Source organism: Oculina patagonica, chromosome 5 (genome assembly GCF_052425735.1).
Source record: "Oculina patagonica isolate OP01 chromosome 5, crgOcupat, whole genome shotgun sequence".
Classification (NCBI taxonomy): domain Eukaryota; kingdom Metazoa; phylum Cnidaria; class Anthozoa; order Scleractinia; family Oculinidae; genus Oculina; species Oculina patagonica.
Window position 1 is genome coordinate 32,692,085 of NC_135762.1, and position 25,041 is coordinate 32,717,125.

Here is a 25,041-nt window from a genome sequence, read left to right on the forward strand (position 1 = left end):
CTTTATCCTTCCACATGGAAACCGGATTATTTTTCTCTAAGAAGCATGACTTTGCAATATTCTCAATTCGACGACTTCGGACTTTGGCTGAAAATATTGAACAAGTATTTTAAGGTACTAGCAAAGTGGCACTTCTTGATACACTACAAATAATTTCTTCCGTTTTCGTCACTTGTTTAATAAGTTAAGTTTTTATACGTGTGATTTCATCAGGAACTGTTTTTAAGATTTCCTTCAGTTTTCAAACAGTTGAAATAAAGTTCAAAATCTGTCATCGATCCTATTATAACAAGAGAACAAGAAATAACAAGAACAGGAACTTGTTTCGGCATAACTACAAGAAGGTCAACATCGAGCAAAATATTTGGAGTAAACTTTGTGTTCGAGATAGGATCGGCCGGTTGCAATCAACTCCGATTCTGACGATTGTTTAATAGTTCCTTGTTCATCTTGATACCCTGGGAAACATAAACTAAACATAAAACAAACAACATTGTCAACCGCGTGCCCATTTCATCAAAATGCAAACATCACGCGAGCAGTCGGCAATTTCACTTCCGGTTAATTTACCGAAGAGAGGTTACGCTTCGATGAAAAGATAACGCTTTTAATACCTTGGGCTTTACTGATTATCATGTTCATCGGAGAGCAATTTTTGCTAGAACCTAGCTTCTAAAGTCCTAAGCTACCGAGGAATATTGATTAAAGACGCTATCTCGGCTTAAATTAGACATTACGTAATACAAGACGACCAGTCACCATTATAAAGATGACAGACAGGTCAACAGCTGATGACTGGATTCGTACAAGTTGCTCAAAGCGCGACGAATACTTCCTTGTTGTGATTTCTTGAGCAATAAACACTTTTATGATTATTCGCCGGTAAAAGTCGCCAGAAGAACTGTTGTACAAATTTTACAAATTAAAAATCTGTTCAACAGTGTTTATTTGCAAATTAAATTAACCGGAAACGGAACAGAGTGGAAGCAGAGTGTTGTGCGTTCTAACATGTGATTGGTCAGTCGAGAGTCACTCCACTGTTTATGGCTTCGACGCATGCGTCACTTGTTGAGAGCTTCCTCTTGTCTTCAAGTTTTGTATTTTGCAGCAAATTATTTTAGTTGTTCAAAAAGTTATAGGGTCTCGGTTTCCTTTTGCAGTAAACATTTTGTTAGTGCCATGAGGCAGAGAAAGGATATTTCGTCTATTGCTTGAGTTTCAGCGAATGGTAGCGCTTGCTTAATTTATCGCAGGAAATTTGTCGCACCTGTACTCCTTCGATATTCCACAACAACCGGTCACAGAAACTTTACACAGCTTATGTTCCGCGACGGAGAAGTTCAGTGTTTCGCAAGACAGCGATCTAAGAGACGCCATGAAGAAAGAATCGACTCCTAAACACAATGGCAGAGACTGAAAACCGAGGTAGGCAAAGATTTGCGTAATATATCATTGCATAAGCGACAGTTATAAAATAGAAAATCGTTAGCTTATATTTAAAGAGCTGGCCAAGATTCTTCAATAATTATCTGGAGCTGTAAGCTGTACACCGTTCTCGCTGAACTCAAGCTTACACTGGCCATTTTTGAATAGTTTTTCTTTAGTTTAGATAATTTAGGTCGAGATTTTGTCGCGGTTGTCACCGTTCGATCGATGGAGCCGGTTACGTCGATATTTATCGACATTACCGTCTGACTTGCCTTTAGTCACCAAACTATTGAGATCAATACAAGTTTCGCAAAGCATAAGTTTCTGATCTTTAGTTTCAGATGATGGCAAAGCTTCCAGCGCAGTTGAAAATGGTTTTGTTTTGCCGTGGGGACAGCCTCCCGAACGGCAAACATCCACGACAGGTTCGGATGTGACTCCCGGCGAGTTCGTCCTGAGGACATTGTTTGCCGAGTTCACTGTGCTCGCGGAAAAGAAGATCGAAACTATTCTGAGCGAACCTTTGGTGAGTCTTTGCATAAATATTGGGTTTTACTGCACTGGGGTTGTTGACGGCGAGATTAGCGAAAGATTAGAGGGCGGAATTTATTTTTGGTTTGAGTGGGTATCGGAAATTTACACTGTACTCGCGCGCGAGTTTTGTTTACAACTTTTGACCTTATGTGTAGTGTCCGATTTAGGAATAATTGATCGATCCAAATTTATCTGATAACAATTGAAGATTTTCCTGCTAAATGTGGGTGTTTTTGACTAAAAATGTTGGTCTATTTTGCACCTAATGGGCTTGATAAAATGCCCACTGTGAGAAAACAATGCTTGAACGCCACACAGCTTGTATATAGTGCTGGTGAGTCTATTTTGCTAAATGTTTTGTTATAAGTATCATTTTCGGGGTCATAAGAAACATTTGAAACAGTCTTTTTGCAGTGACCCTAAATTCTAAAAAAGCCTCTGCAACTGGGATATTTTTACCATGCAAAAATGCAGTAATCTCGTGATTCGTGTGTAAACACCAAATATTTTTTCTGGGTTTGTGTACATAGTCAACTGGTGCGTAACAAATGGTCATCAGCAAGCACATGCTCTCGGTTTTCGATCTTGTTTTGAATTATTTAGCGCAGTGCTGACACCTCTAGCTACCCATGGCTAGAGTGAAAGATAAATTTTACTCCTGGGATGTAATTTATCACTGATAAATTTTCGAATCAAGTGCACAGATTGAGATAAGACTATTTTCACCAAGTGTATAAATGTCTGTCTGTCATTAATGCACCAAAAGGTGACATACCTCATTTCTCTTGGGATCACGTGTTGTGCTCTCCTGATGTGAGGTATTAATAATTATTTGTTCAGTAGTATTGTTTTTATTATGTGTTTGTATGGCGTGATCATTAAGTTAAATTACGTGGGTGCAGTGTATGCATGGGTAGTCATGTATATATGGCTGATGCCACGACATTGTACTTTTTGTGTAGTACTTTGTTGTTTGGTATTTGAATAAAGAGTCCAAAGGGACCAGCTCAAACTTAAATTCCAACAAGTGAAGTTAATGTTAGTTCTGTATTTTTTATTCTGTATATGGTTTCAAGAGAACCTGAATGTAAAATACACTTGGTCGCTTAGGCATGACAGAGATCTTGTCAGTCAGAACAGCACATCTACGTCGTCTTTTAAAAACTCCACTTCATTGATATTGGACCTACCTGTTATTTTGTTGAAATGTCCATGACTCATAATGAGTAAACTTAAAACTTCATAAGAATTAATTCTCTTATAAAGTGTGCAGTTAAAAAAATTTCCATACCTGCCTAATGGAAGGTCATTGTAAAAATTCCGAGTGGATGCAGAGTAGATCAGAATCCAAAATTTTTACCACCACCTCTTTAAATTTTTTAGGTGGGGGGAGGGGATTGCAGGGGGGATTAAACCAAAAAACTTTCTGTGAAGGGGTGGAGGGTGGGTGGGCAGAGGGTATGGGAAAAATCCCTTCTGTGGGGGAGGTATGGATAATTATAGCTTACAAAAATTAACATTTATTTGATCATGTTGTTTTTTACAGGAGAGGCCAGTGTCCAAGTCTCTTCAGAAAGGAGAAGATCCTCAGTTTGATCAGGTGGGTATTATAAAAAATGAAGCAGGAGGCCCAATGCTATTGCTTTACCACTCGAAAATAAAATTCATATCTTCGCGCCGCCGTGTAATATCCTCTATATAGTAAATAATAAAGATGGTAAATTTCAAGCTCGGTGATAAATAGTGAAGAAATTATTCAACATGACACGAGCGTGGGACAAAGAAAAAAATCTGAGTCCCCGACGGGAATCGAACCCATGGCCTCCCAGATACCGGTTGGGCGCTCTAACCAACTGAGCTACGAGAGACTCGTTGTGAGCTGGGCCATTTACTAGGTTGATATATGACACGCGTCCTGCATACTGCTAGGATCAGCAACGTGTGTCATATATCAACCTAGTAAATGGCCCAGCTCACAACAAGTCTCTCGTAGCTCAGTTGGTTAGAGCGCCCAACCGGTATCTGGGAGGCCATGGGTTCGATTCCCGTCGGGGACTCAGATTTTTTCTTTGTCCCACGCTCGTGTCATGTTGAATAATTTCTTCACTATCCTCTATATACTATGGAAACCGGGAAAAGCTCCGGCCTGATGGGCCACTAGGCTTGAATGCTGACTTTACCTTTTTTTTACCTGTGTCTGTAATCTATTATTATTATTATTATTATTATTATTATTATTATTATAATTATTATTATCATTTAATACTTAAAAATGCTTTTTTTCAGTTGCTGAATTCTCTACATATTGTAGCAGAATACAGTCTTTCATCTCTTCTAAAGACACTGTTTAAGTGGTATGAGAAACAGGTAAGAGAGCTATTTGACAGAAATGATTAACCACACTTTAAAGTCCTTTTATTTTGCTATCTTTAAGTTTTATTTTGTCTGTCAAATGACTTGTCTTTTTTTGTAACAGTCAAGCTGCTTAATTTTTGTGCAAAGCTACCTTAAATATTTAATTAGTGATTTCTTGGATTTCTATTTCCCCAGCAAAACAAAACTGGCGAGTCAGAAACAGATGGGCATAAAGGCAAGATCAACATCACAAGGCCTAAAGGGTATGGTACACTGTATATATACACAAACACTCTGTAGTGCTTTAGTCAACTTAAACAGTTGATTTGTCACTTTGTGCCCATAATATCCCATTCTGTAGGAAGAAATCTGTAATTTTACCTGAAGAATTCCATGCCTTGAGCAATTTAGGTCTGAAGAGATTGGTGTAGTGTCTGTAATTGGTTGGTACTTCACGTCACAGCTGTTTTGTCGAATAAAATTGTGACAGAAATTTTCTGCTTTTGTCAACTCAGATGTGTGACAATTACATTATAGACAAGCTGTTTTTCAAACATTCTCTCAATTGTGTCTTTATAATTAATGCCTTTCATTTAATTTCAATATTTTGAATATTTAATATTAATATTCAGTGTTGTTTGTTGAACTAGTGGCAGTGAATCACCCAAGCTCCAAAGTAAATTCCATGTTAACAAAGATCATCTCACAGAAAGGAGAGATGTAAGTACCAGCACCACTAAAAAAACTCTCCCCCTTTTGTGCCTTTCTTGTTTCATTTTTTTTATTTTTTCTGCTAAAGATTGCTTTTCCCATCATGTTTGTGTATGTTCTGTGTTCAGGTTGTTTTTATTTTCAAGTTGTGTTCTTTTTATTTTTCAGCTTGCTGTGGACTTCTTGTTTTGTTTAGCTCTTATTGAGGTCCTAAAACAGGTGAGTAGAGAGAGGTCTGTCTTCCTTGAGATTTGTTACCAAATTGTTTGTGACCTAAGGGTGAATTAGATGGTACGATTTTGCCTAGGATTATCGCATGTGACGTGCTTACACCATGACTACAACACAAATCACATCGTGATAATCAACCTACCACATCATTATGACAGGTGCTGGTGCACGTTAATAGTCCCAAGTCATGTCGTAGGCCTGTCGTAAGCTTGTCGCATGTGAGAAAGTCCTACCGTGTAAATTGGCCATAGTGGATCTTTGTGACCCTCATGACATCACCATGGTTATAAAAATTGGTTTTTGCTTAATTAACGTTTCCGATTTTTTTCCAGTTGCCTGTTCACCCAGTGGATGATGAGTATATTCAGTACATCCTATCACTGGCATTCAGGCATTTTAAGCAAAGGGACAGTTATGCTACTGCTCCCACAGCTGGCAGTGGGGAAATTATTGCTGCTCTGTATGCTGAAGTTGTTGGTGTGCTGGCACAGGCTTGCTTTCTTCCAGTCCGGAAAAGATTTGTGGCTGAGTTCAAAGAGCATCAAAACAATCCTTCATCTTTTGTGAATATTATTTATGGAATGAAGTATTTAAGAATTAAGGTTTGTGGATCTAGCTTTGTTACCAGTGTTAGCTATACGATCACCCTTTTTTATGCAGATACATTTTAAATTGTTTTAAATTTACTATTAATTTTTTATAATTATATTGATTTTCAGTTATTTCCAGTTGAGGAGTTGGAAGAGTCGTTTAATTTTATGAGGGTGAGTATATATATACATATATATGTTGTGGTTTAATTTTTTCTTTGGTTTAAAAATTTTCAAGCCAGTTTGATTTTTATTTCCCTTTGTTTCAGATTATGTTAATGAACATAAGACAATGAAAAATAAAAATCAAACTGGTTTGAAAAATTTTAAACCAAAGAAAAAATTAAACCACAACATATATATCAGTAAAAATAATTATTATGCTAAAATTAATTTATTTTGAGTTAAAATTTGTCAATAATGAACTAGCTGTTAGTGATTTCAGAATCACCTTTACTTAAAATAATTAAGGTGGCTCTGAACATGTTTTGAAAGTTGTGAATTAACTTTCTGGGTGAAGCTATGAATGTTTGAATCACCTGCTGCTCATAAATTTTCAAGGAATGAAAACTAAACTTTTAAACTTGGCAAAAAAATTCAGTCGTGGCTCGAAGAGCTCTTTGATTTATGTTTTACATCACAAGTTTTGTAATAATTATTCATTAATTGATATGTGATTAATTTCAATAAATTTTGCTTTTGTCTTTTTATATATTTTTAATTTGTTTGCAGGAATGTGCTGCCATGTTTATAGACTCCAGGGACAAGGAAGTAAAGCATGCATTTGCTCTGATGTTTGTGGAAATCCTCCTTCCTGTGGCTGCCGGAGCCAACAGAGAGCTGAATGTGCCTGCTTTAAAGGGCTTTGTGGACATGATGTATCATCATGCATTCGATCTCACAAAGAAGACCAGACACAGTCAAGTAAGTGAAACACCTGCGGTACCTGAGGCAGGGGATGCAATGAGTGCGTCTTCACCCCCCTCCCCACAGGCCACAAAGGTCCGCCTAATCTGGGTGTGAGTTTTAAAATAACTCTCAGTATGCAGGAAATTGGCCTTCGAAAACTTGATCTTTTAAAATTTTCTGGTGGAAAATACCCCAACACCCACCTAGAAGCTCACACTTCTGGTGCTCGCACCCACCCATGCAAAATTCTGCCTACAGCCCTTTATTTGCAATACAGCTGATAAATGGAAGGATGTAGCTAACTTTTGAAACTTGTGGGATTTTTTTTGCTATTTTACCTGACTGCCAGCTTTTATCTACATCCTTGTGCATGTATCGCATTTATTAATAATATTTTTTATTTTTCCGTTGCAGCCCATCTATCCACTTGTGACTGTGCTGCTTTGTGTCAGCCAAAAAGCTTTTTTCCTCAGCAGTTGGCCAAGTTTCCTGAATATGTGCTTGGGAACTCTGAAGGTAACTTATGATCCTTCCAGTGAAAAAAAAAAAAACTAACTAGAAAGCAATTTCATGTACATTGTAAATAGTAAAACAGACAAAATAATACAAGCAAGCTCAAAGAGGCTAACAAACAATCAAACAAAGAAAGAAAGAAATAACACACTCAGACAATCATAGACAGATAAAGTCACACATCAAATCAAAACATACAAAAGATAAACAAACCGACAATAAAACAAAATGAGCAAACAAAAAGCACTGATAGAAAGAAACAAAATGACGATTCGCACACAAAAAAGGAAGAGTCGGTACTTACAGTATTAAAAGAGACAGAAAAGGGATAAACAGACAAACAAGGAAACAAACACAAATGTACAAACTTACGAAATAAAAACATTAAAAACAAACAAACAAGCAGACAAATAGACAGACAAACAAGTGAAAACATTAACACAAAAAGCAAGGGATCTCCTGAAAACAATAATAAAACAAACAAATTAAACAAACAAACAACTCAGAGAAGCAAAAACTGTTCCTTGTCCCACTTTTATTCCTTCTTAAATACTGCACATTAAAGTGTAAATTGTAGGTATTGATGCCTTAATTTTATCCTATTTGCAGCAAAAAGATGTAAAGATGCAGAAAGTAGCAATGGAATGTTTATACAGATTAGTTTGGTTAGTAATTTCAATATTTGATTGTATCTAAATTTTGATAAACATTTGACAATAAAAATAAGCGGCAGTGAGACACAACGTTTCGATGTCATCCTGACATCTTTTTAAAGTGAAAAATAAAAAACGTTCAACAGTTTTTTCGGTTAGGTTTTTTTTCTTTAAATTTTTTTTTTAAAAAAATATTTTCGCGATAATTTTTTTTTTTTTTTTTTAAAAAAAAAATTTTTAATTTTTTTAGAAGAAAAAATTATAAAAAAACCAAAAAATTGATTGTATCTACATGTTTTCTGTCTCAGTGGATTAACAATGAGATGAATCTCAGTTTTAAAACAACTGTTTTTAATGAAGATACTGTAGAGATTACCATTACCAATGTATGGCTTACCAAAAGTTGAACCTTAGTGGTAAACCTGGAATAATTTGGAGAATTGTCATTAAGCAAGTGTTGATTTAATGGCATATCTTTATCTTGTAGGGTTTACATGGTCAGAATCAAGGGAGAAAGTAACACAGCAACAGTAAGGTAACAATACAAAACATTCTGAATTATGCCGGAAAGGTTTCATCAAACATTAAATAAACACAACTTACATCTATTAATTACATCTGACGCATGCCCATACTGTTAACAGTGATAATTAATTTTTGTCACTGACCCAGGAGACCGGCCATGGATCCCATAGTTTACAGTTATTTGCCAAAGTCTAGACTATGTGCTACAAGTGGATTGTCCAGACCTTTCAGTATGGACCTTTGGACCCTGAGTTTTTCTTGGGTGATCCAGAATCAGTCCTTGGATGTTCTGCTGTCTTTTCAATGTAACCCTGCACTTTCTTGTACAGATTTCTCTAATTTCTCCTTCTGAGGATGGAACATGGCCTAAGAACCTCTCCTTGATCCAGAGGGCTTGAGATAATACCAGGGTTTGTTCCATGCACAATATAACTTTAGACAGAGTTTCATTTTAACCTTCTTTTACTTTCCTCTAGTCGGCTACGAAGCATCACTGATGTGCTCTTTCCTCGGGGTAACCGTGCTGTTGTTCCAAGGGAAGCTCCCATGAACTACTTTGTCAAGATTATACAGTTTATTGCTCAGGTAAAGGCAGCCAGAGATTTTGAGGCAGAGCATACACTTCTGCACTTCTTCCAGGCTCCCTCACCCTGGCCACAAGAATGTTGCCTTTTTCAAATTCCTACATGTATATACCTGCCAACTCTCACGCCTTGGGCATGAGTCTCACGCCTGCGAGTTGAAAACTTCAGTCTCACGCCAACTCACGCTTACGAACCAATTTCTCACGCCTGGTCAAAAAATGTGAGTTTTTACAACCAAAACGAACACACTTTCCAAAAAATGTAAACTCAAACCAATGTGAGAAATGAAAACTCCATGTAAAATGAGTAAATGACGATACTTTCTCCGAAATCTCAGAGTTTTGATGAGAAAAGCATTTGGAACGGGGTAGTGTTTAGCAAAACATGTCCACGCACTAGGATCGGGATATGTTCGGAACGTCTTCGGAATACCTCAGACGTCTTTGGGAGGCTTCGGACATTATCGTATCCTCTTCAAAAATCCTGGCACTCTCAGGATAAAAATCTCACGCCTTTGACCCAGAAAAAGTTGGCAGGTATACATGTAGGCCTTGAGGACTTTTAATTAATACACTTATGACTGTGCACAGCAAGTCTGTGTTCAAGTGCAAATCTCAATACTTCTGACTTCTTGTGACTCTGGTTTGCTGATCTCTTATTGCTACTTAGAGAATGAAATTACTGTAAAATTAATGTAGATTTGAATTGTGAACGGTTAAATTAACTTTTCATTTTCTTTTCCTTTCTAGGAAAAGCTGGACTTTGCTATGAATGACATCATCTTTGACTTACTTAGTGTTGGCAGAACAACAAGGACAATAAGTCCTGAGGTATATTATAGTCTCTATAAAATCAACAACATCATTTTTCCTTTTAATCATTTAATTGTGTTTAAATGTAGATATGACTATTAATAATGAAAGTTCAAATGATTTGTGTTACTTACATATGTAGTATAGGAAATTTATACTAATCTGTGCCTGGTTATACATTTTATTTCTCCAGAGAATGAACATTGGCCTTCGTGCATTTTTTGTTATTGCTGATAGTCTCCAAAGAAAGGTGGGGAAAGTGTGCATGCAATTTGTAGTACAGGCTGAATGTAGAAAACATTGCCCAAGGTTATATTACCGTATACTTACACTGTACTGTGTAATGTAATTGTCTGATGTTACTTATTTTTTTCTCTTATAGGGTGCTGAGACACCAGCAATGCCAGCCACCAACGCAAGCTTACCATCTGGCAATACTGTCAGAGTACGTAGAGTAGCTTCCATGAAGAATCTGACTGAGAGTCAGGCAAGCAGCATTGGACTAGCAAACTATTACCACAGGTACGCTTCCTGTCAAATGTTTTTGTTGTAAGCTGTATCAAAAGACAGAGGTCAACGAACAGAAAGAACAGATATTTATCACATATATAGCGAGTTGGGCATATCTCCCAAATAGATTCATTTTGTTCACATGTGAGAAGCAACGTCAATCAGCTTCGCGAAGCTTCCACTGTGAAAAACCAATCAGCACAGGCGACCCAACCAACAGCACGAGAACTCAATGGTCGAGGGAGCCAAGCGGAGTGTCCACGGAGAGGAAATGACACGGTGTCATGTAGAGACAGGAGGAAGCAAACAGGAACCGGAAGCCAAAGAACAGGAGAAACGAATTCAGGCGGAGGAAGACAGCGAGTGTCGAGGAGCGAAGACAGATCCACTACACACCCGCGGACTCAGAAATCAGCACTAGCACCTGGGAACACAGAGAGATTGATGAATGTGGATTGCGTCGCAATATGCCTAAACCGACTCTGTGTGTATATCGAATTTGTTCATTCTGGTGAGTGACGTGTGGCGATGTTCCCATGCGAACCATTGTCAGACGATGTGTAATAAGTGAGAGATGTGGAGTATCTGATTAGTGGTTTCGCGAAGCGATGATTGCCTGTTTGTTTCCTCCCGCTAGGTCAACTGTAATGTCGGTATGATCCTGAATCGTGTAACTTACATGTGATCAAATAAACAGAAGAAGTGTGTACGGATATCCGACTTGGACTCACTCGTTCGCTCGCTATCGTTCGTTTTCCAGTGTGGAAATTGCGTGCTCTTGGTAATCTATATATACATGTTAGCATCATCTAACCAGTATCGGCAGAATTTTACTCATATACCAATGCAAATGTTGCAATCTGATTGGCTGAACTATCGCACACCATCAGTGTCATTAGTGTGCAGTGGCTGGAGGTCATTTCCAGAGGTCATAAGGTCTCTTTTCTCCCTTCTCCAAAGTTTGGGAGGAAGATTTAGAACGTTTACTGCATAATTAAATTCCTGAAAGGAATAAAAGAATGACAGTCACTGTTAGTAATGTATCTTTAAAAACTTGAAATTGTTGCCGGAATGAACTGATGAGCGCATGTACTGTATACAGCTGCATGTTTCAAAAGATTCAGTCCGTGCATGATTTTGCTGAAGCATGAGAAGTTTTATATCACTTAAAATGTATACAGATATTGGAATTTGTTATTTGAAGCAAATCTAGTTAGAACTCTACTAAAACATTATTCTTTTGTTCAGCATCCGGAAGGCCCTGGATAGCATCATAAGAGCATTAGATGCACAAGTTGGCCGACCCATGATGATGACAAATCCACATTGTTCTCACAAGGAACCAGAGGAAGTTGCTGCGTAAGTATTATTCACAATGGCCATTCTGTTTTGCAGTGCTTGACTTTCTGTTTTTAATTTGTCTCCACCCACCAGTACCCCTCAATTTTATTCTGAACCAGTTGACCATTTTTATTTTTCAGGGGTGAACGAAAACCAAAGGTTGATCCAAAAATTGAATTGTTTAGGACTTGTATTGCTGCAATCCCAAGGTATAATAATTGTAGTTTGTAGCTTTGTTTAATATTTCAGTTGTTGAATGAAAACATAAAATGTTCAAAATGTGTAGCATCAGCTAAGAAAATGAAATTTAGGTAGTCTATAGTATTTTTAAGAACCTGTCACACAAATAGTGCTAATGAAATCATAAAGATAGGTTTTTGTTTTAAATTTTTGGCGATCTTCATGTAAAGATGTACTTATGTGATGCAACATTGTTTACCCTTAAGGTGTATTCCTGAAGGCATGACTAATATAGAGCTTGTGGATCTTCTGTCCCGTCTAACTGTTCACATGGATGAAGAATTGAGAGGGTAAGAGAAGAGTTAACTTGATTATTATACAATAGTATAAATAGGCAGGGGGTACGATGGGTGTGTCCGCACCCACCCACAGGCTACAAAGGGTTGCCTTATTGGGGAGTGAGAATTAAAATGACTTTCAGAATGCAGAAAATGTGGACTTTAAAACAACTTGATTTTTCAAAATTTCCTGGGGGAAAATTCCCTCTGGACCCCAAGAGATGCTCACTCCTCTGGGGCTCGCACACAACCATGCAAGATCCCGCCTATGGCCCTGATATTAAAGTTAATATAATTGTTCATGTACCTGATCCAGGTATTGCAAGTGATACTTGATGGCTACGAGTATACAAGCTTTGTTTTAATCTTTTTTTAATATTGCCTTTCTTTTTTTGTAGGCTGGCCCTGTCATCTCTTCAATCCCTTGTGCTTGACTTTGCTGACTGGAGAGAAATCACAGTCTTAGGTACAAAAATGTGCAAATTTTCATCAATTAACTCATAAGCTGAAGTTCATATTTTGCAGCCCAGAATTGAAGCTGTCTATTTATTGTGGCTTCAATGTAACAATTTTGTTATCACAATCACTTGTAGGCTTCATTAATGTTATTCTACGTGAGATCCAAGATAACCTGCCGTCATTGCTGGACAGTGCACTGCGCATGTTGTTACAACTGTTATCTCACTGGAAGACTGCTGTCTCTGCTGGCCCTGGAGAGAAGGTGAGTCTTGCACTAAAGAATGAAACATTACTTTAACGTCATCATTTATCATTTAGAAGTCTGCACTTGGGCCAGTTCTTATAAATCCTGGTTCCCATAACACAAAGAGACAAGAGTTTTATTGCTTCCATTCCTGGATGGGATGCTAGTCTTTTGTAGGTTACTTCCACTCGCAACAATGGACAGGAGCAACTGTGCTAGTAGGTGTTCTGGCCAAGAATGCAACAAATGACATTGGACTGTTCACAAATCGGCTGGACTGCTCAACATCTGCTGTCCAATGTGCCAACAATTTGGTCACACTGCCTCAACACATGCATGCTTAGCCCCCTATAATCATGTCAACAATGTAAACATGTACATGTTCATTTGCACACAGAGTTCCTACGGTTGTTTGTTCACTGAACATGTTTTGGGGATGTCATGTTCTGTACAAGTGTTAAATGACTGTACATGTTGTTCTCTAACACCGTTGTATGTTTGTGCTGTTAGCCTGGACAAGATTTGCAGCTGGAATTGTCTGCTCACTGTCTGCCAAGCGACAAGGAAGTTGACAGAATAACTGTTCTTCACAGTGTGGAAGGTTTTGCCCTTGTAATGCTTTGCAGGTACAATTGTTTTGCAGTGTTAAGTGTTTTGTTTTTCTGTATTGTTTTTCAAGTCGAGTTTGTAACATGATTTTCCCATTGAGCTTTATGCAGACCCACCTAGTTAAGTTTGAAACAAGTCTATGTGGGCAAATGTGAAATGTGTCTAGATCCAGTTATTACTTGTAATTTGAATTTCTTTGAAAGATAAGACAAGGACTGTTAGATGATAAATTGTTGTTGTGTCTTTGCTAATGTTGATTATACCTGTGTACAGTATACATCCTGTGATACGAAAGCTGGCCTTTCTTGTACTGAAAGAAGTGAGAATGTTATGCAGTTTAATGGATCTTACTGAGAAGGTATTGGTATATGTTTATTATTGAAGAGTTTACTTTCTTTTAACTTAAAGTACATTCTTTTTGTTAGTACATATGAAACAAACTTGAAGTCTTCTCTGTCAAATGGCTCTTTGAATGACTCATTTCTTTTTACCTATTTTGTGATACCAATGTATCTTAATTACTACAAGTCGTTATGTTAATGTACCTGTGTCTCAAGAAATAATTGGCCAGTTCGTTTTGGTAACTACTCTGACTTACAAAATGATACTTTCTTTTTCTAGGAAAAATCAGAGAAAAATGTGCTTGATGTGGTAGACCAAGTGTTCCCAACAGTTCTTGAGAAAGTTTTGCATTCCACACCGCAGAGCGAAAAGGTACAGCTACTGTGTACTCAACTGCCTCTGAACAAATACCTATGAACTGCGCAGTTCTGTTTCAAATGTTCATGTTTCTACCCTTTAAATCCTTTTTCTACTCTTTTGTTAGCTCTTTACAGGACCTTTAGGCAATGTCGACATTTTGGTTGTGAACGATCGTCTGTTTGCAAACATGGACAAGGAGACGGGAGAACAGCTTAATGTTGGGTTGCACAGCCTCTTCTGGTCATCACTTACAGCAGGTCTTCTTCACAAGTGGTACCTTCCTGAACTCTGTCCTTCTGCTCTGCAGTACTGTTGGCCAAATGTCTTCAATCGCCTTCTCACTGTTTACTCCTTAATTGATTCAGGGTAAATGCTTATACTTACTGTATTGACGTACAGTTGTACTTTCACATCTTGCAGTTGTGCTGTTGTTTTTTTTTGTAACCATGTTCTTCTCTAATGCTAGTATCAGAGAAGTATTATCATTATTAGAAGTTTGGTCTTTGAATCCGGTTGGAATCTCAGGTTTTTTTCCTGGCTTTGTTTGTACAGTAATTTACTTCATGATGGTCACAAAAATAGAAATTATTCTCCAACGTAATAGTCAGTGACTCTTAATTATTGTGATGCACTACCGTTTGCTAATTATAACGTTTGCCCCAACCGTTGCTGCTTCATTCCGGGACTGTTAAACCCATTCTCCATCTTTTTATGAGTGTCCATTTCCCATGAAGTCTTTTACATGCTGGCTACCCTTGCTAGCAATACATTAATATTGCTGGGGATAACTATTTAATTGATAAATGATGTAAATTTTGATTGCAGTGCATCTGGAATAGATTCCATCACTAGTCTATCATCAGTGTACAGCAGAGGACCAAAAAAGACCATGAACATGAACCATGTCTGCTTGTTTAGAAATTACCTGATATTTGCTTGTTGTGCATACCCACGATCACCGCCACTGAGAAGTGACTCGCCAGAACAAGACGGAGGGTCAGTCACAGTTATTGGAGTTAAATTTATAGAACTTGCAAAAAACAATGCTTCCTTAAAGGGACTATGTCACGGATTTAAGCCAAATTTTGGCATCGCGAAGGACAATCAAACTTGGTGAAATATAACAAAAAACCTCGTAAAACAGTGAAGGAACATTTAAAAAGCACAGCAAATACAAAAGAACGTACGGATGGCCAAAAGTGACGAAGATTCAAACGGATTGTGATATGGGTTTTTGAAATATTGTCCGGCAGAACAGTTTTCAAAGTTAGTCTCGTTTCCTTGTGACTCTAATTTATAACGCACAGGAGACATATTTGGTTGCAAAAACGCTATGGTTTTGAAATTTAAACCCAACGAAATAATTTCTTTGCAAACATTTAGTTTCATACCAGATATTTTGCAAAGCTAAGAAAAATAAACTCACATGTAACTCAGCCGTGGCACAGTCTCTTTAATTACAGAATACAAACTGAATGACCTCTAAATAGATTTTAAAATATAGGTTATGTTATGTTAGGTTATTAATGTAATTTAACATTCTTTCAACAAGAAAATTTTAATATATAACACAGCAATTAATACGAAAAAAGGTACGGATAGACAGAAATTAAAAAAAAAGATAAAGGGATTGCGATATATGTTTTTTTTTTTAAAAAAAAAAACTGTTAGGTTGAACAGTTTTCAAAGTTAATCTTGTTTGTTTGTTTGCCATATTTGTTAGTAGTAAAGCTACTTTATGGCTTTGTCATTTAGTTCCAAATAAGTTTTTTCTTCGCTAGCATCCAGCTTTGCAAAGCGAGTATTTGGCAAAACGTAACAAAATAGACTATACTTAGCTATGACAAAGCTTCCATTTTGAATTGTGCCATAGGGTCAGAGAGACTTAAGTTTCAGTTAGTTGATATGAGTTTACTTATTTATCTTTACTTTACATTTCAGAGCGTCATCAGAAGGTTCAGAAACCAAGGGTGACTCCAGAGTAAGTTTTTCTTGTGACCCATGTGCTGTTGTTTCAAGGGTGATCAGCTTAAACTTACCTTGTTATTTCTTTCTGTCTTTGGCAGCCCCCTTCTCCCAGTATGGTCGACAGTTTGTTCCGCTTTGCTGTCCCTTTGCTTAAGAGCGATTGCTCAGATATCAGAGAGGCAGTGATTGTTGGGCTTGGAAGGACTAGTCCATGCTCTTACAGGTGAATTGGAATTTCAGTTTTATTGTCAACTCTCTTTAAGACAGACACCATCGGGACGGGCTCCACCAGTTCGTCTTAGGTGGATTTTATGGGTATTTGTTTTTTTTTGTGTTGTTTTTGGAAAGAAGGAGAGGTGTCCGGCTTATATGGAATTTACTTACAGTAAAATGATCAAAAAACGGCAGGGACGGGACCAACACCTAGTAAAACTGTCCTATAGAGGTGTATGTTAAGAGAGAGTTGACTGTACATTTATCTGTGCATGGCGTCCTTTGTTTATCATCATTCCGAGACCTGCATAAGTCATTTTGCAGAACAACGCGTGATGTGTTGACATTTGTAGTGTGGTCAACTACAACTCAGTTTTAGTGGGAAAGTTTTCTATTTGTCTCTGTTGTGGTTTGGCAAGATCATCCCAGCCAGCTTAGGCCATCTTAGCCAACTTCGCTTTTGTCTCCACTTGTGAAATTGTGTCATTAGATACAGTTATTTTAAGAAAGTGTTCATTCATTGTGTATTTGTTGTATACTCGCAGAGAACTACTGGAAGAAATTCACTTTCTTCTTCGTGAAGCTCTTGACAGGCGAGCAGAGGTATATGTTATTCTTTGTAATTAATTCGTTTTTTGGATACATTCACATTCCGACAATGGGTGCTTCTGAAGGGTATATCAACGTCTTCCTTGTTTTTATTTGTAGAGCGTTAGAAGAAGAAGAAAACGAGATGTACTGAGAGCATATTTGGTGAGGATATTTGAGCTGAATGCCGAGTATGGTTGCTTCAGTGATAGGTTAGTTTGGACATTCATCTCTGTGTGAACTACTTGCAGCTAGCTTCTGTTCTCATCAGTAACGTTAGATTTGTGTCTGTTCTTGCAATCTCTACATCTTGAATAAACCCTGTGGAATTTGCCAAATCCTGGGACATGGAGACAACTCTGGTGAACACTGGAATTATAGTTTATAGGTAATTACGGGTTCCGCTCTCATTGTAGTGCCAAATGACCTGTTAGGTTCATTACACTGTCCTTGTTTGCTAAGAGTCACTTTCATTATTGAACGTTGTAAAATTCATTAATAATTCATGAGGGTGTAAACCAATCCCAGCACAGTATTCAGATCACATGTACACAGCTGTAAACCCCCATACAAATCAATCAATAGAATTAACTTTTGATACAAACTCCTGCTCAGCTAATTAGTATTCATTAACTCTGATACAGATCTCTACTGATTCGCATAATAATACTTTCTCATTTATTGTTTTCATTTAACAAGTAGAATAAAATATTGCGTCCGATCTGAGGGCACGGCTCGCCTACGGCTCGCCATGTAAACGCCCATACAGATCTCCCGCTCATATTTTATCTACTACTTAAGGTCGCAGGCTAGGAATCTTAATGACTACAAGTGAAGTTAACTCAGTGTAACTAACAGTGAGCATAAAATGGTTGGAGATTCTCTCCTTTATTAGAATTCCCACGCTGATTTTTTAATTGCTTTAACACCATTGCGTGCTGTGCAAGTGGGTAGAACATGGATGTTTCTTCTTAATTTGTTGAATTGTGTTCTTGTCATTTTTCGTCATGTTGTTTAGTGCCAGTGAGCTTGTGACGGAGGATGGGTTAAGTGCAACATTTATTGACTATATCGATGGAACAAGGTGAGCAAACCAAAGAGTACCTGTACTTAAAAACACAAGCTTTAGGTTTTCTGTTCAACTTGTCCTTACACCATTTTAAATCATTTCCATCCTCAACATCGTTAGATGGCCATCCTCACTAACGCGTTTCTGTCACTTTCTAAGTACAGTTCTTAAGACGAGTCATTGGCCGTTTTCACACTAGAGGCGGACAATTCGTCTGAGACGGACAAATGGTCTTAGTGTGAAAACGGGATGAACACGATTTTGAACGTACAAGTTGTCTGAAATTGTTCGTCGATTTGGCCGTCTAGGAAGACGATTTTCAAGGACGACTCAAGTAATGGTCTAGACGGACAAGTCGTCTAAAAGCCGTCTTAAATTCACACTAGACGTACAAATCGTCAGACGACTTGTCCGTCTAGACGATTTGTCCGTCTTCCAGTGTGAAAGCGGCCATTCTTGAAGTTTTCTGTTATGTGGATGTACACTTCTCAAAATCGCACTACAAATAGTGACAACTTTGTCCCTTTAACTAAAAATATTTATCGTTATTTTTTTATTAACAGGGCATACCTGGAGAGCGAAAGTGACAAAGACATGCCCGCCATAATGCAGCTGCGACTACACTTTGCACACTTTCTCTACAAAATGATCACCTCTGTTCCTGGTGAGTCAAACTTTCCTTCATTCAGTTTCTCCTTCGTTCTTTTTTTATAATTCTGTTTTGCAGAGGAGATGATTGATCGCTATAGTGTGCTCGTGTTTGGATCACGGTTATCAGTCACCCAGACATGAACAGTTCTACCGGTTCGTCTGTAACTCGTCCAAACGCTAGCAATTAGGCGTATCACTTAGATCATTTTTTTGTCCAACTGATTAGAACTATTAATGCTATCTTTACAGCTTCACTACAGCGGAATCTTCTCCCCGATGACATGCGCTGCAACCTGTTTTTCCTGTTTAGTAGTTGGTGCGCCCACTTTGGTGTTAAGGCCCCTGGATACGAAAAGTAAACTGTTTTTTGTTGTTGCTTTACTCAGATTTATACCGCATGTTTGTGAGGTTGGATTTAGCTCTAACTATTAACTTAACTTAATTAATTAATTACTCGATTAAATTATTTATGAAAATGTGATTGATTGTTATTTCAGAACCTCTCTTGTTCCAAGTGCACAAAGCAATGATTTGGAGCTGGCTTCTCTTCATGTAAGCCGACTTGAGTTGTCGTAAGTTCTTACAGATAATAACTGGCCTTTACGTAACCCTTGTGTCTCTCTTTTATCTTCAGGCTATGTGTAGCTTGTTGCAGTGTGGTCCTGCGTTTGATCCTAATGGCCTTATCACCGGTGGATATCTCTACAAGTGGCTACAAACAGTCCTCAACTCACCCAAAGAAAAGGTAGGTTTTGTGCAAATGTTTATGAGAAAAAAAAAAACGTTTTTTGGCCTTCTACCTGACTTTGCTGTTTGTCTGTTAGGATATTTACTTACGTTACTTATGTAGGACATTAAACCAAAAGTAACTGTGACCGAAGGAACATATGTCTTCAGATTGGATTTTAACAAAGAGTTACCGAAAATTCAGTTTTATACGTTTTTATCAACCTTTTTAAACCATTTAAAAAAAAAAAACCAATTTTAAAGAAGCTGCTTTGCCTTTAAGGAATATTCTCTCGATGTTGCGGCCTGTTGCTGGTTTGCTTGCTTGGGAAACACTGGTAGAAAAGGCTCAGATTGCTGAAACGACCAGTACAACAGAAACCTACCTAAAGCCTTTTAGTTAAACTTCTATTTTCTGAATTGATTAACACCGCCTGGACATCTTGCGTTCTGATTCTTATTCTCCCACAGCTACGTCGCAAGATGTCACCTCGCGCCATAACGGGATCAAACATTTCTAGAAAAGTTGCGTGACTGAGACAACTTTTTTTGCGTGACGTGTTCTTGTTTTCTTTTTACTTCAGATCCATCAGCTGGGACACGATACGCTTGTGCACCTGCTGGAAAACAACGCCAACATCCCGTCCCTACTCCACTGGGTAATAGACAAGTGTTACACAGGTGCGAGGCTGGTGGTCAGTGGATGTTTCAAGGCACTGGTTTCCGTTTTTACCAGAAGGTAACTTTCTTTTTTTTAAAAAAATATTTTTTTATATACAACAATGACTGCAAACTGGTATAGACGTAAGGATTATTCTATCGTCTACTCACTCGTTAGCTTTAGCACCCTGTTACCAAACTTTAAAGGGAAAGTTCTTTGATTATGCGCACCTTTCCACTGTGTGGAACTGTTAAATGTGACACGCATATGGATAAAAACAACTTGTCTCAAGATGAGATCTATCCTTTGTGTTCTGCATTGATATTTACTAAAATATTTGATTTTTTATTGCTTTACAGTGAGTATCCCTGTGAGATGATTCCTATTCTGAACGTGGCGCTGTTTAAAACTGCTGATTCTTCACTGGACATCCGAGAGAAGGCGGCGCAGTTGCTGCAGCTTCTGGAAAGGTACTGCTTTATATACTTTACTTTTCTGGCAGCAAAATTACGACAGCAAAAAAAAAAAAAAAAAAAAAAAAAAAAAAAAAGAAACCAATGGCTTTTAGACGTGGTGCGAAAACGATGAAAGTTAGATTTACCAGTTTAGCTTGTCCTTAAGATGTATGCTGGTCCACATAGGATCTTACCATAACTTGTTTTTTTTTTCGTGTCCTTTAGACGTTTCTTTCCATTCACGACACCAAGCTTGTCGTGTGCAGTCCGCTGTTCCTACTCACAGTGCCAAAGGACCTTATCTCAAGCTCTAGCAACCGCTCACCCTGAAATCACTGTCCACATGTTTGAAGGTATTTCGCACTTTTTTCTATTGCTCGTTAGTATTTTTTATCCGTCTGTGGTGAACTGCGTCATAACATTTTCGAAGATGCCTTGGATCCGAATGGCAATCATATCACGCATTATTCCTCCGAGGTGATGGTAATATCTTTGTTGTTGTGTTTTGCTGCACAAAGCGACGTAACGTACACTAGCGTGACGAAGGACGTTACATGCAAAAACCGTTTTCACGATACTGCCATTGTTTTATGATAAGCTGGTGCAAATTGGAAATTTTCTAGAGTGCCAAGCTGCCTAGCTGGCAAAATCAGCGGCATTGATAAATTACTTAAGAAGTAATTGGATACATGGATAACCTGATGTGCGTTTTGGCTTTTCTCCTAACAGAGATGACTGCACGGTTTGAGATGTCATCCCCCGTAGGTCAGCGGTGTATTCTGCAGTACATGCTCCCTTGGTTGGCGAACATTGAGCTGGTGGACTTGTCAAACGCCTCTCCCACTCCCCCTGAGCTGAACATAGAGACAGAAGAAGAAGAACAGACCGGTGCTATGTCTCCTGTAGAGCTAGAAGGGGAGGGGTGGGGTTCAGTTGAAGCCACACAAATGGTGCTTAACAATTTGTTCTACATCACTGTTAAGGTGAGTCACACTTTGTGATTGCTCTTTTACAGTAACAATATGATGCAGTTACTTACATGATGTCGCTTTGTGTCTTCAGTATGACGAGCAATTCTCTAAAGAGATTGAGGAAGCCTGGGGCAGCCTGTGCAGCAGTCGATGGGTGAACAACATCCATGAGATTATGGCTTATCATATAGCGCTTGCTGGCGTCATTGGCAGTTCAGAAGTACTTGTTCACGTGAGTCAAACGTTTGTGAACATTTACAACAAAAAAGTACGTGCAGTTGCGGGACAAATAGCTTTTGATTGTTATTATCGATCAGAAAAGGGGCAAATATTTCCAGAAATTTGTCACTTCATAATTGAATGACCAGGAAAGTGATTGTTAAGCACGAACCGCTGGTTTTGCCCATTCTCTAAGATGGAACTTCCCTAATACAGCCACCTCATTATAAGGGACACATTTAGGAGGTGCAATAAATTCTTATTGGAAAACACTTTAGCACTGTAAACCCCCCCAAGAAAATTGTGACCGTTTCAACTTAGTTACACTGTCCGTGCAAAAGAACTTTGGTTATGGAAGTAATTAAACGTAAATTTTCTTCTTTGTTTACAATGACAGTATAAACCAGTATCATATAACTTACGTGTTACACTTTCTTTTAGGCCAAGAAGGTCGCAGTGTACGTAGCACGTGCAAACCAACAGAAGACTATCGAGGAACTTATGGAAGAACTCAAGGTAGGAGAATATCCAGCCTTGCAAAGCTGTTTTTGTTTTTATTTTGTGTGTGTTTGTTCTTTGGGTTGTTCAATTGACCTCCAACAATAACTCAGAACATTTATCTTACAGCTCACAGAAACCGTGGCATCTCAGTTTGAGCGTTGTGACGATGCGCCATTTTTTCGTCCTCTGCAAAAGTCGTCATCCAGTCGGGACTCGGTCAGTGAAGTCCAGTCAGGGGAGGGGACAAAGTCATTGTCACAAAAGGACCCTGCGCAACAGGATGAAGCTTCTAAAGAAGATTCAAAAGCAGAAGAACTGTCAAGAAAAGTATCAAAGGACGAAAGAAAGGAGTCAAGAGAGGAGAGACGAGATGACAGAAAGGAAAAAGGCGATTCCCTTCCAAGAGGTTTAGAGAGTGGTTAGTGTTTTTTTAATGATTAACTAAACCATATAAATATCCCTTGGATGTAGTGCTTTACTCTTATTATGAACCCGTGATATTATCGTAGGAGCAAGGAATGGTAGGCGTATGTCGAATGATTTAGTGAAACTTTGAAAAGATCTCCTACATGTAGCGCTTCACTCTTGTCATGCACCCATCAATGTTTTCTCATCAGAAGGGGGGAATGGTGAGCGTATGTCGAATGATTCAACGAAACCTTATAAACATCCACTGCATGTAGGGCTTCACTCTCCTTAGATCCTGTGGTGTTGTCGTTATAGTTCTAAAATGGTGTATATATGTCAAATGATTCAGTGACACGTTTAAACAACATCCTGCATGTAGAGTCTCCCATGCTAGTAGAGTAAGAGATGGTGAGCATATGTCCAGTGACTCAGTGATATCTTACAACGATCTCTTGAACGTAGGGCTTCACTCTTGTTTTAAGCAAGTAATACTATACTATCGTCACAGAAATGTGAACATGAAGGTCTAAATCAGGGTGGAATATAATTCTCGGGGATTAAAAGGTTTGTTATTTCCCACAGATAAGTGCGCCATCCTGAATTAAGAATTCTATAGGCTAAATTGTTGTATTATTTGCTTAGCAGCTCTAACGCCCGAAGCAACAAAATCATTGGAAACTACCGTGCCATTGGCGCAGCCAGAAGAAGAAGATCAGATTGAAGAGGAAGATAAAGCCGAGGGAGCCTGGGCACATGAATGGGTCATCATGGCGCATAGACTTGTTAGTGCTGGCGTGACTCTTTCGTTACCAGTCCCTGAGGGAGAGAAGTATTTTGCGCCTCTTCCTGATATTCTGCCGTTTGCACCCTATGTGGCCTCGCTGTACAGGTATGGCTGGAGACAGCAGAATAGCCTGCGATGTTATTTACTCTCGAGCTTAGTTAGCGGACTTATCATCGTGCCAGATAGTAGCACTGTAAGCTTCGAAAAAGCTAAAGAGGCGAGGATAAAACGACTGGCATCAGACGAAGCTCTTTTTATTTTGCTCCTTGCCCTAAGTCCGACAATAGGAAAATATTATATGTTTTGTACAAGGAAAACTGTAGTTTACCATTTTGTATTTTTTGTACATCAATATTTATAGAGATACGCATGCAAATATCCCGAGAACAGTGGCAATTCTTCGCGATGCTGTTAATAACGTGTTGGAGGGTTCTTACCCATTTGTGTGGTTTGTTTGCAGGTGTAATTTCGCTTTGATGTTGCTTGCTGAGTTAGTTCTTGACCAAGCTTCAGTTGATTGGGAGGAACATCTTCCTCTTATGCTTCATGTTATTTTCCTTGGTGAGTTTGCCGCATTTTTTTATTTTATTTTCTGTTCCAAAAATTGTCACTTGTTACGCCTGGGCGTAGATAACCTGATTTGTGCAAACTGAAGTGTTGTGACTGTTTTGCATATACTGGTAAATAAGATAACGAATTTGCCGATGCTTTCTTGGTTGCTTACCCTAATAACACACACTCTCTTTTTCTCTTAGCTTTGGATCACGGCAAGGCCTTGGTTTACGAACACAGCAAGAGACTGTTGGTCAATCTTATCATAGTACTGGTGTGCCGAGGGGACCACGTATCTTTAGCTCAATCCCTCTTCAACTTTATCACTATCTCAGAACAGGGTCTCGGTAAACAAGGCCTGTTAAAATCCTCATGGACACTTGATGTCGGTAACATTGTAGGCGTAGCTGGTCCAAGTGCAGGCGCTGGGACTGGTGCCGAGTTTGAAAGGCAGGGTCATTCTTCTGTGGAGAGTAGAGCTGCTAGTGCTGGCACTAGCGCGTCTGAGTAAGTTTGTTTATTGGTTACTGTAAAGATAGCAAAAGTTACATGTTAGAGGATGCATCCTGCTTTACTTAAGCCTCCGTCATGTGCTTGTTGATATGTGTCAAACCTCGCTGCGCAGAATACATTGCACGTAGTCGAAAACAGAGACTCGAAAATGACTTATAATATTGTCACGGCATTTATGGCTAAGGTGAAGAGTGTTTTGAACTTGTCTATAATTTGATCTTCTGAGATTTTTCGGTGCTTGTTTTGTTACAACAAAGGAAGATTTTGTGCGTAGCGTTTTTAACAACAGAGTAGTACTGCATTTGACAAAACCGCTAAACTATTTCACTTGCAAATGCTGCATATCAATCGGAAAGCAGAGAGACAATCTAACTCAATGCGTGCTGTTTTTGTCTGTAGGTCTGCTGCTGGCAGCAGTTCTCTTGACCAAGCTCTGCCTCCTGAAGAAAACACTGCTAACAGACTTGTGGAGCAGATCCAGGAACTGATTGAATTTCTAGCGAATAGGTGAGAATGTCGCTTGTGACATGTACA

General features: G+C 38.5%; 1 protein-coding gene across 4 annotated transcripts in view; it reads left to right on the forward strand.

The window, feature by feature from the left end:
• The first annotated feature begins 1,074 nt into the window (after window positions 1–1,074).
• LOC144653710 (protein furry homolog) overlaps window positions 1,075–25,041 on the forward strand; it is a 33,940-nt gene continuing 9,973 nt past the window's right edge. For 2 of the 4 annotated variants that reach the window (XR_013570811.1, XM_078513769.1), the window contains exons 1-47: window positions 1,075–1,425; window positions 1,764–1,954; window positions 3,509–3,562; window positions 4,249–4,329; window positions 4,513–4,580; window positions 4,968–5,037; window positions 5,197–5,247; window positions 5,592–5,861; window positions 5,979–6,023; window positions 6,582–6,773; window positions 7,173–7,274; window positions 7,881–7,936; window positions 8,412–8,459; window positions 8,926–9,034; window positions 9,783–9,863; window positions 10,039–10,095; window positions 10,228–10,367; window positions 11,604–11,714; window positions 11,837–11,905; window positions 12,143–12,226; window positions 12,613–12,680; window positions 12,808–12,935; window positions 13,428–13,543; window positions 13,800–13,884; window positions 14,148–14,240; window positions 14,353–14,594; window positions 15,054–15,224; window positions 16,170–16,209; window positions 16,295–16,419; window positions 16,955–17,012; window positions 17,118–17,209; window positions 18,016–18,081; window positions 18,630–18,730; window positions 18,967–19,072; window positions 19,215–19,269; window positions 19,352–19,462; window positions 20,028–20,182; window positions 20,464–20,574; window positions 20,785–20,912; window positions 21,289–21,542; window positions 21,622–21,762; window positions 22,191–22,265; window positions 22,377–22,668; window positions 23,301–23,547; window positions 23,903–24,003; window positions 24,198–24,501; window positions 24,907–25,014. Coding sequence is in view for 3 of the 4 variants with exons in the window: in XM_078513769.1 (XP_078369895.1) it covers window positions 1,404–1,425; window positions 1,764–1,954; window positions 3,509–3,562; window positions 4,249–4,329; window positions 4,513–4,580; window positions 4,968–5,037; window positions 5,197–5,247; window positions 5,592–5,861; window positions 5,979–6,023; window positions 6,582–6,773; window positions 7,173–7,274; window positions 7,881–7,936; window positions 8,412–8,459; window positions 8,926–9,034; window positions 9,783–9,863; window positions 10,039–10,095; window positions 10,228–10,367; window positions 11,604–11,714; window positions 11,837–11,905; window positions 12,143–12,226; window positions 12,613–12,680; window positions 12,808–12,935; window positions 13,428–13,543; window positions 13,800–13,884; window positions 14,148–14,240; window positions 14,353–14,594; window positions 15,054–15,224; window positions 16,170–16,209; window positions 16,295–16,419; window positions 16,955–17,012; window positions 17,118–17,209; window positions 18,016–18,081; window positions 18,630–18,730; window positions 18,967–19,072; window positions 19,215–19,269; window positions 19,352–19,462; window positions 20,028–20,182; window positions 20,464–20,574; window positions 20,785–20,912; window positions 21,289–21,542; window positions 21,622–21,762; window positions 22,191–22,265; window positions 22,377–22,668; window positions 23,301–23,547; window positions 23,903–24,003; window positions 24,198–24,501; window positions 24,907–25,014 (5,474 nt within the window). In the remaining variant the exon portion in view is untranslated. The remainder of the gene's footprint in view (window positions 1,426–1,763; window positions 1,955–3,508; window positions 3,563–4,248; window positions 4,330–4,512; window positions 4,581–4,967; window positions 5,038–5,196; window positions 5,248–5,591; window positions 5,862–5,978; window positions 6,024–6,581; window positions 6,774–7,172; window positions 7,275–7,880; window positions 7,937–8,411; window positions 8,460–8,925; window positions 9,035–9,782; window positions 9,864–10,038; window positions 10,096–10,227; window positions 10,368–11,603; window positions 11,715–11,836; window positions 11,906–12,142; window positions 12,227–12,612; window positions 12,681–12,807; window positions 12,936–13,427; window positions 13,544–13,799; window positions 13,885–14,147; window positions 14,241–14,352; window positions 14,595–15,053; window positions 15,225–16,169; window positions 16,210–16,294; window positions 16,420–16,954; window positions 17,013–17,117; window positions 17,210–18,015; window positions 18,082–18,629; window positions 18,731–18,966; window positions 19,073–19,214; window positions 19,270–19,351; window positions 19,463–20,027; window positions 20,183–20,463; window positions 20,575–20,784; window positions 20,913–21,288; window positions 21,543–21,621; window positions 21,763–22,190; window positions 22,266–22,376; window positions 22,669–23,300; window positions 23,548–23,902; window positions 24,004–24,197; window positions 24,502–24,906; window positions 25,015–25,041) is intronic. The other 2 variants (XM_078513770.1, XM_078513771.1) reach the window with 2 other exon arrangements.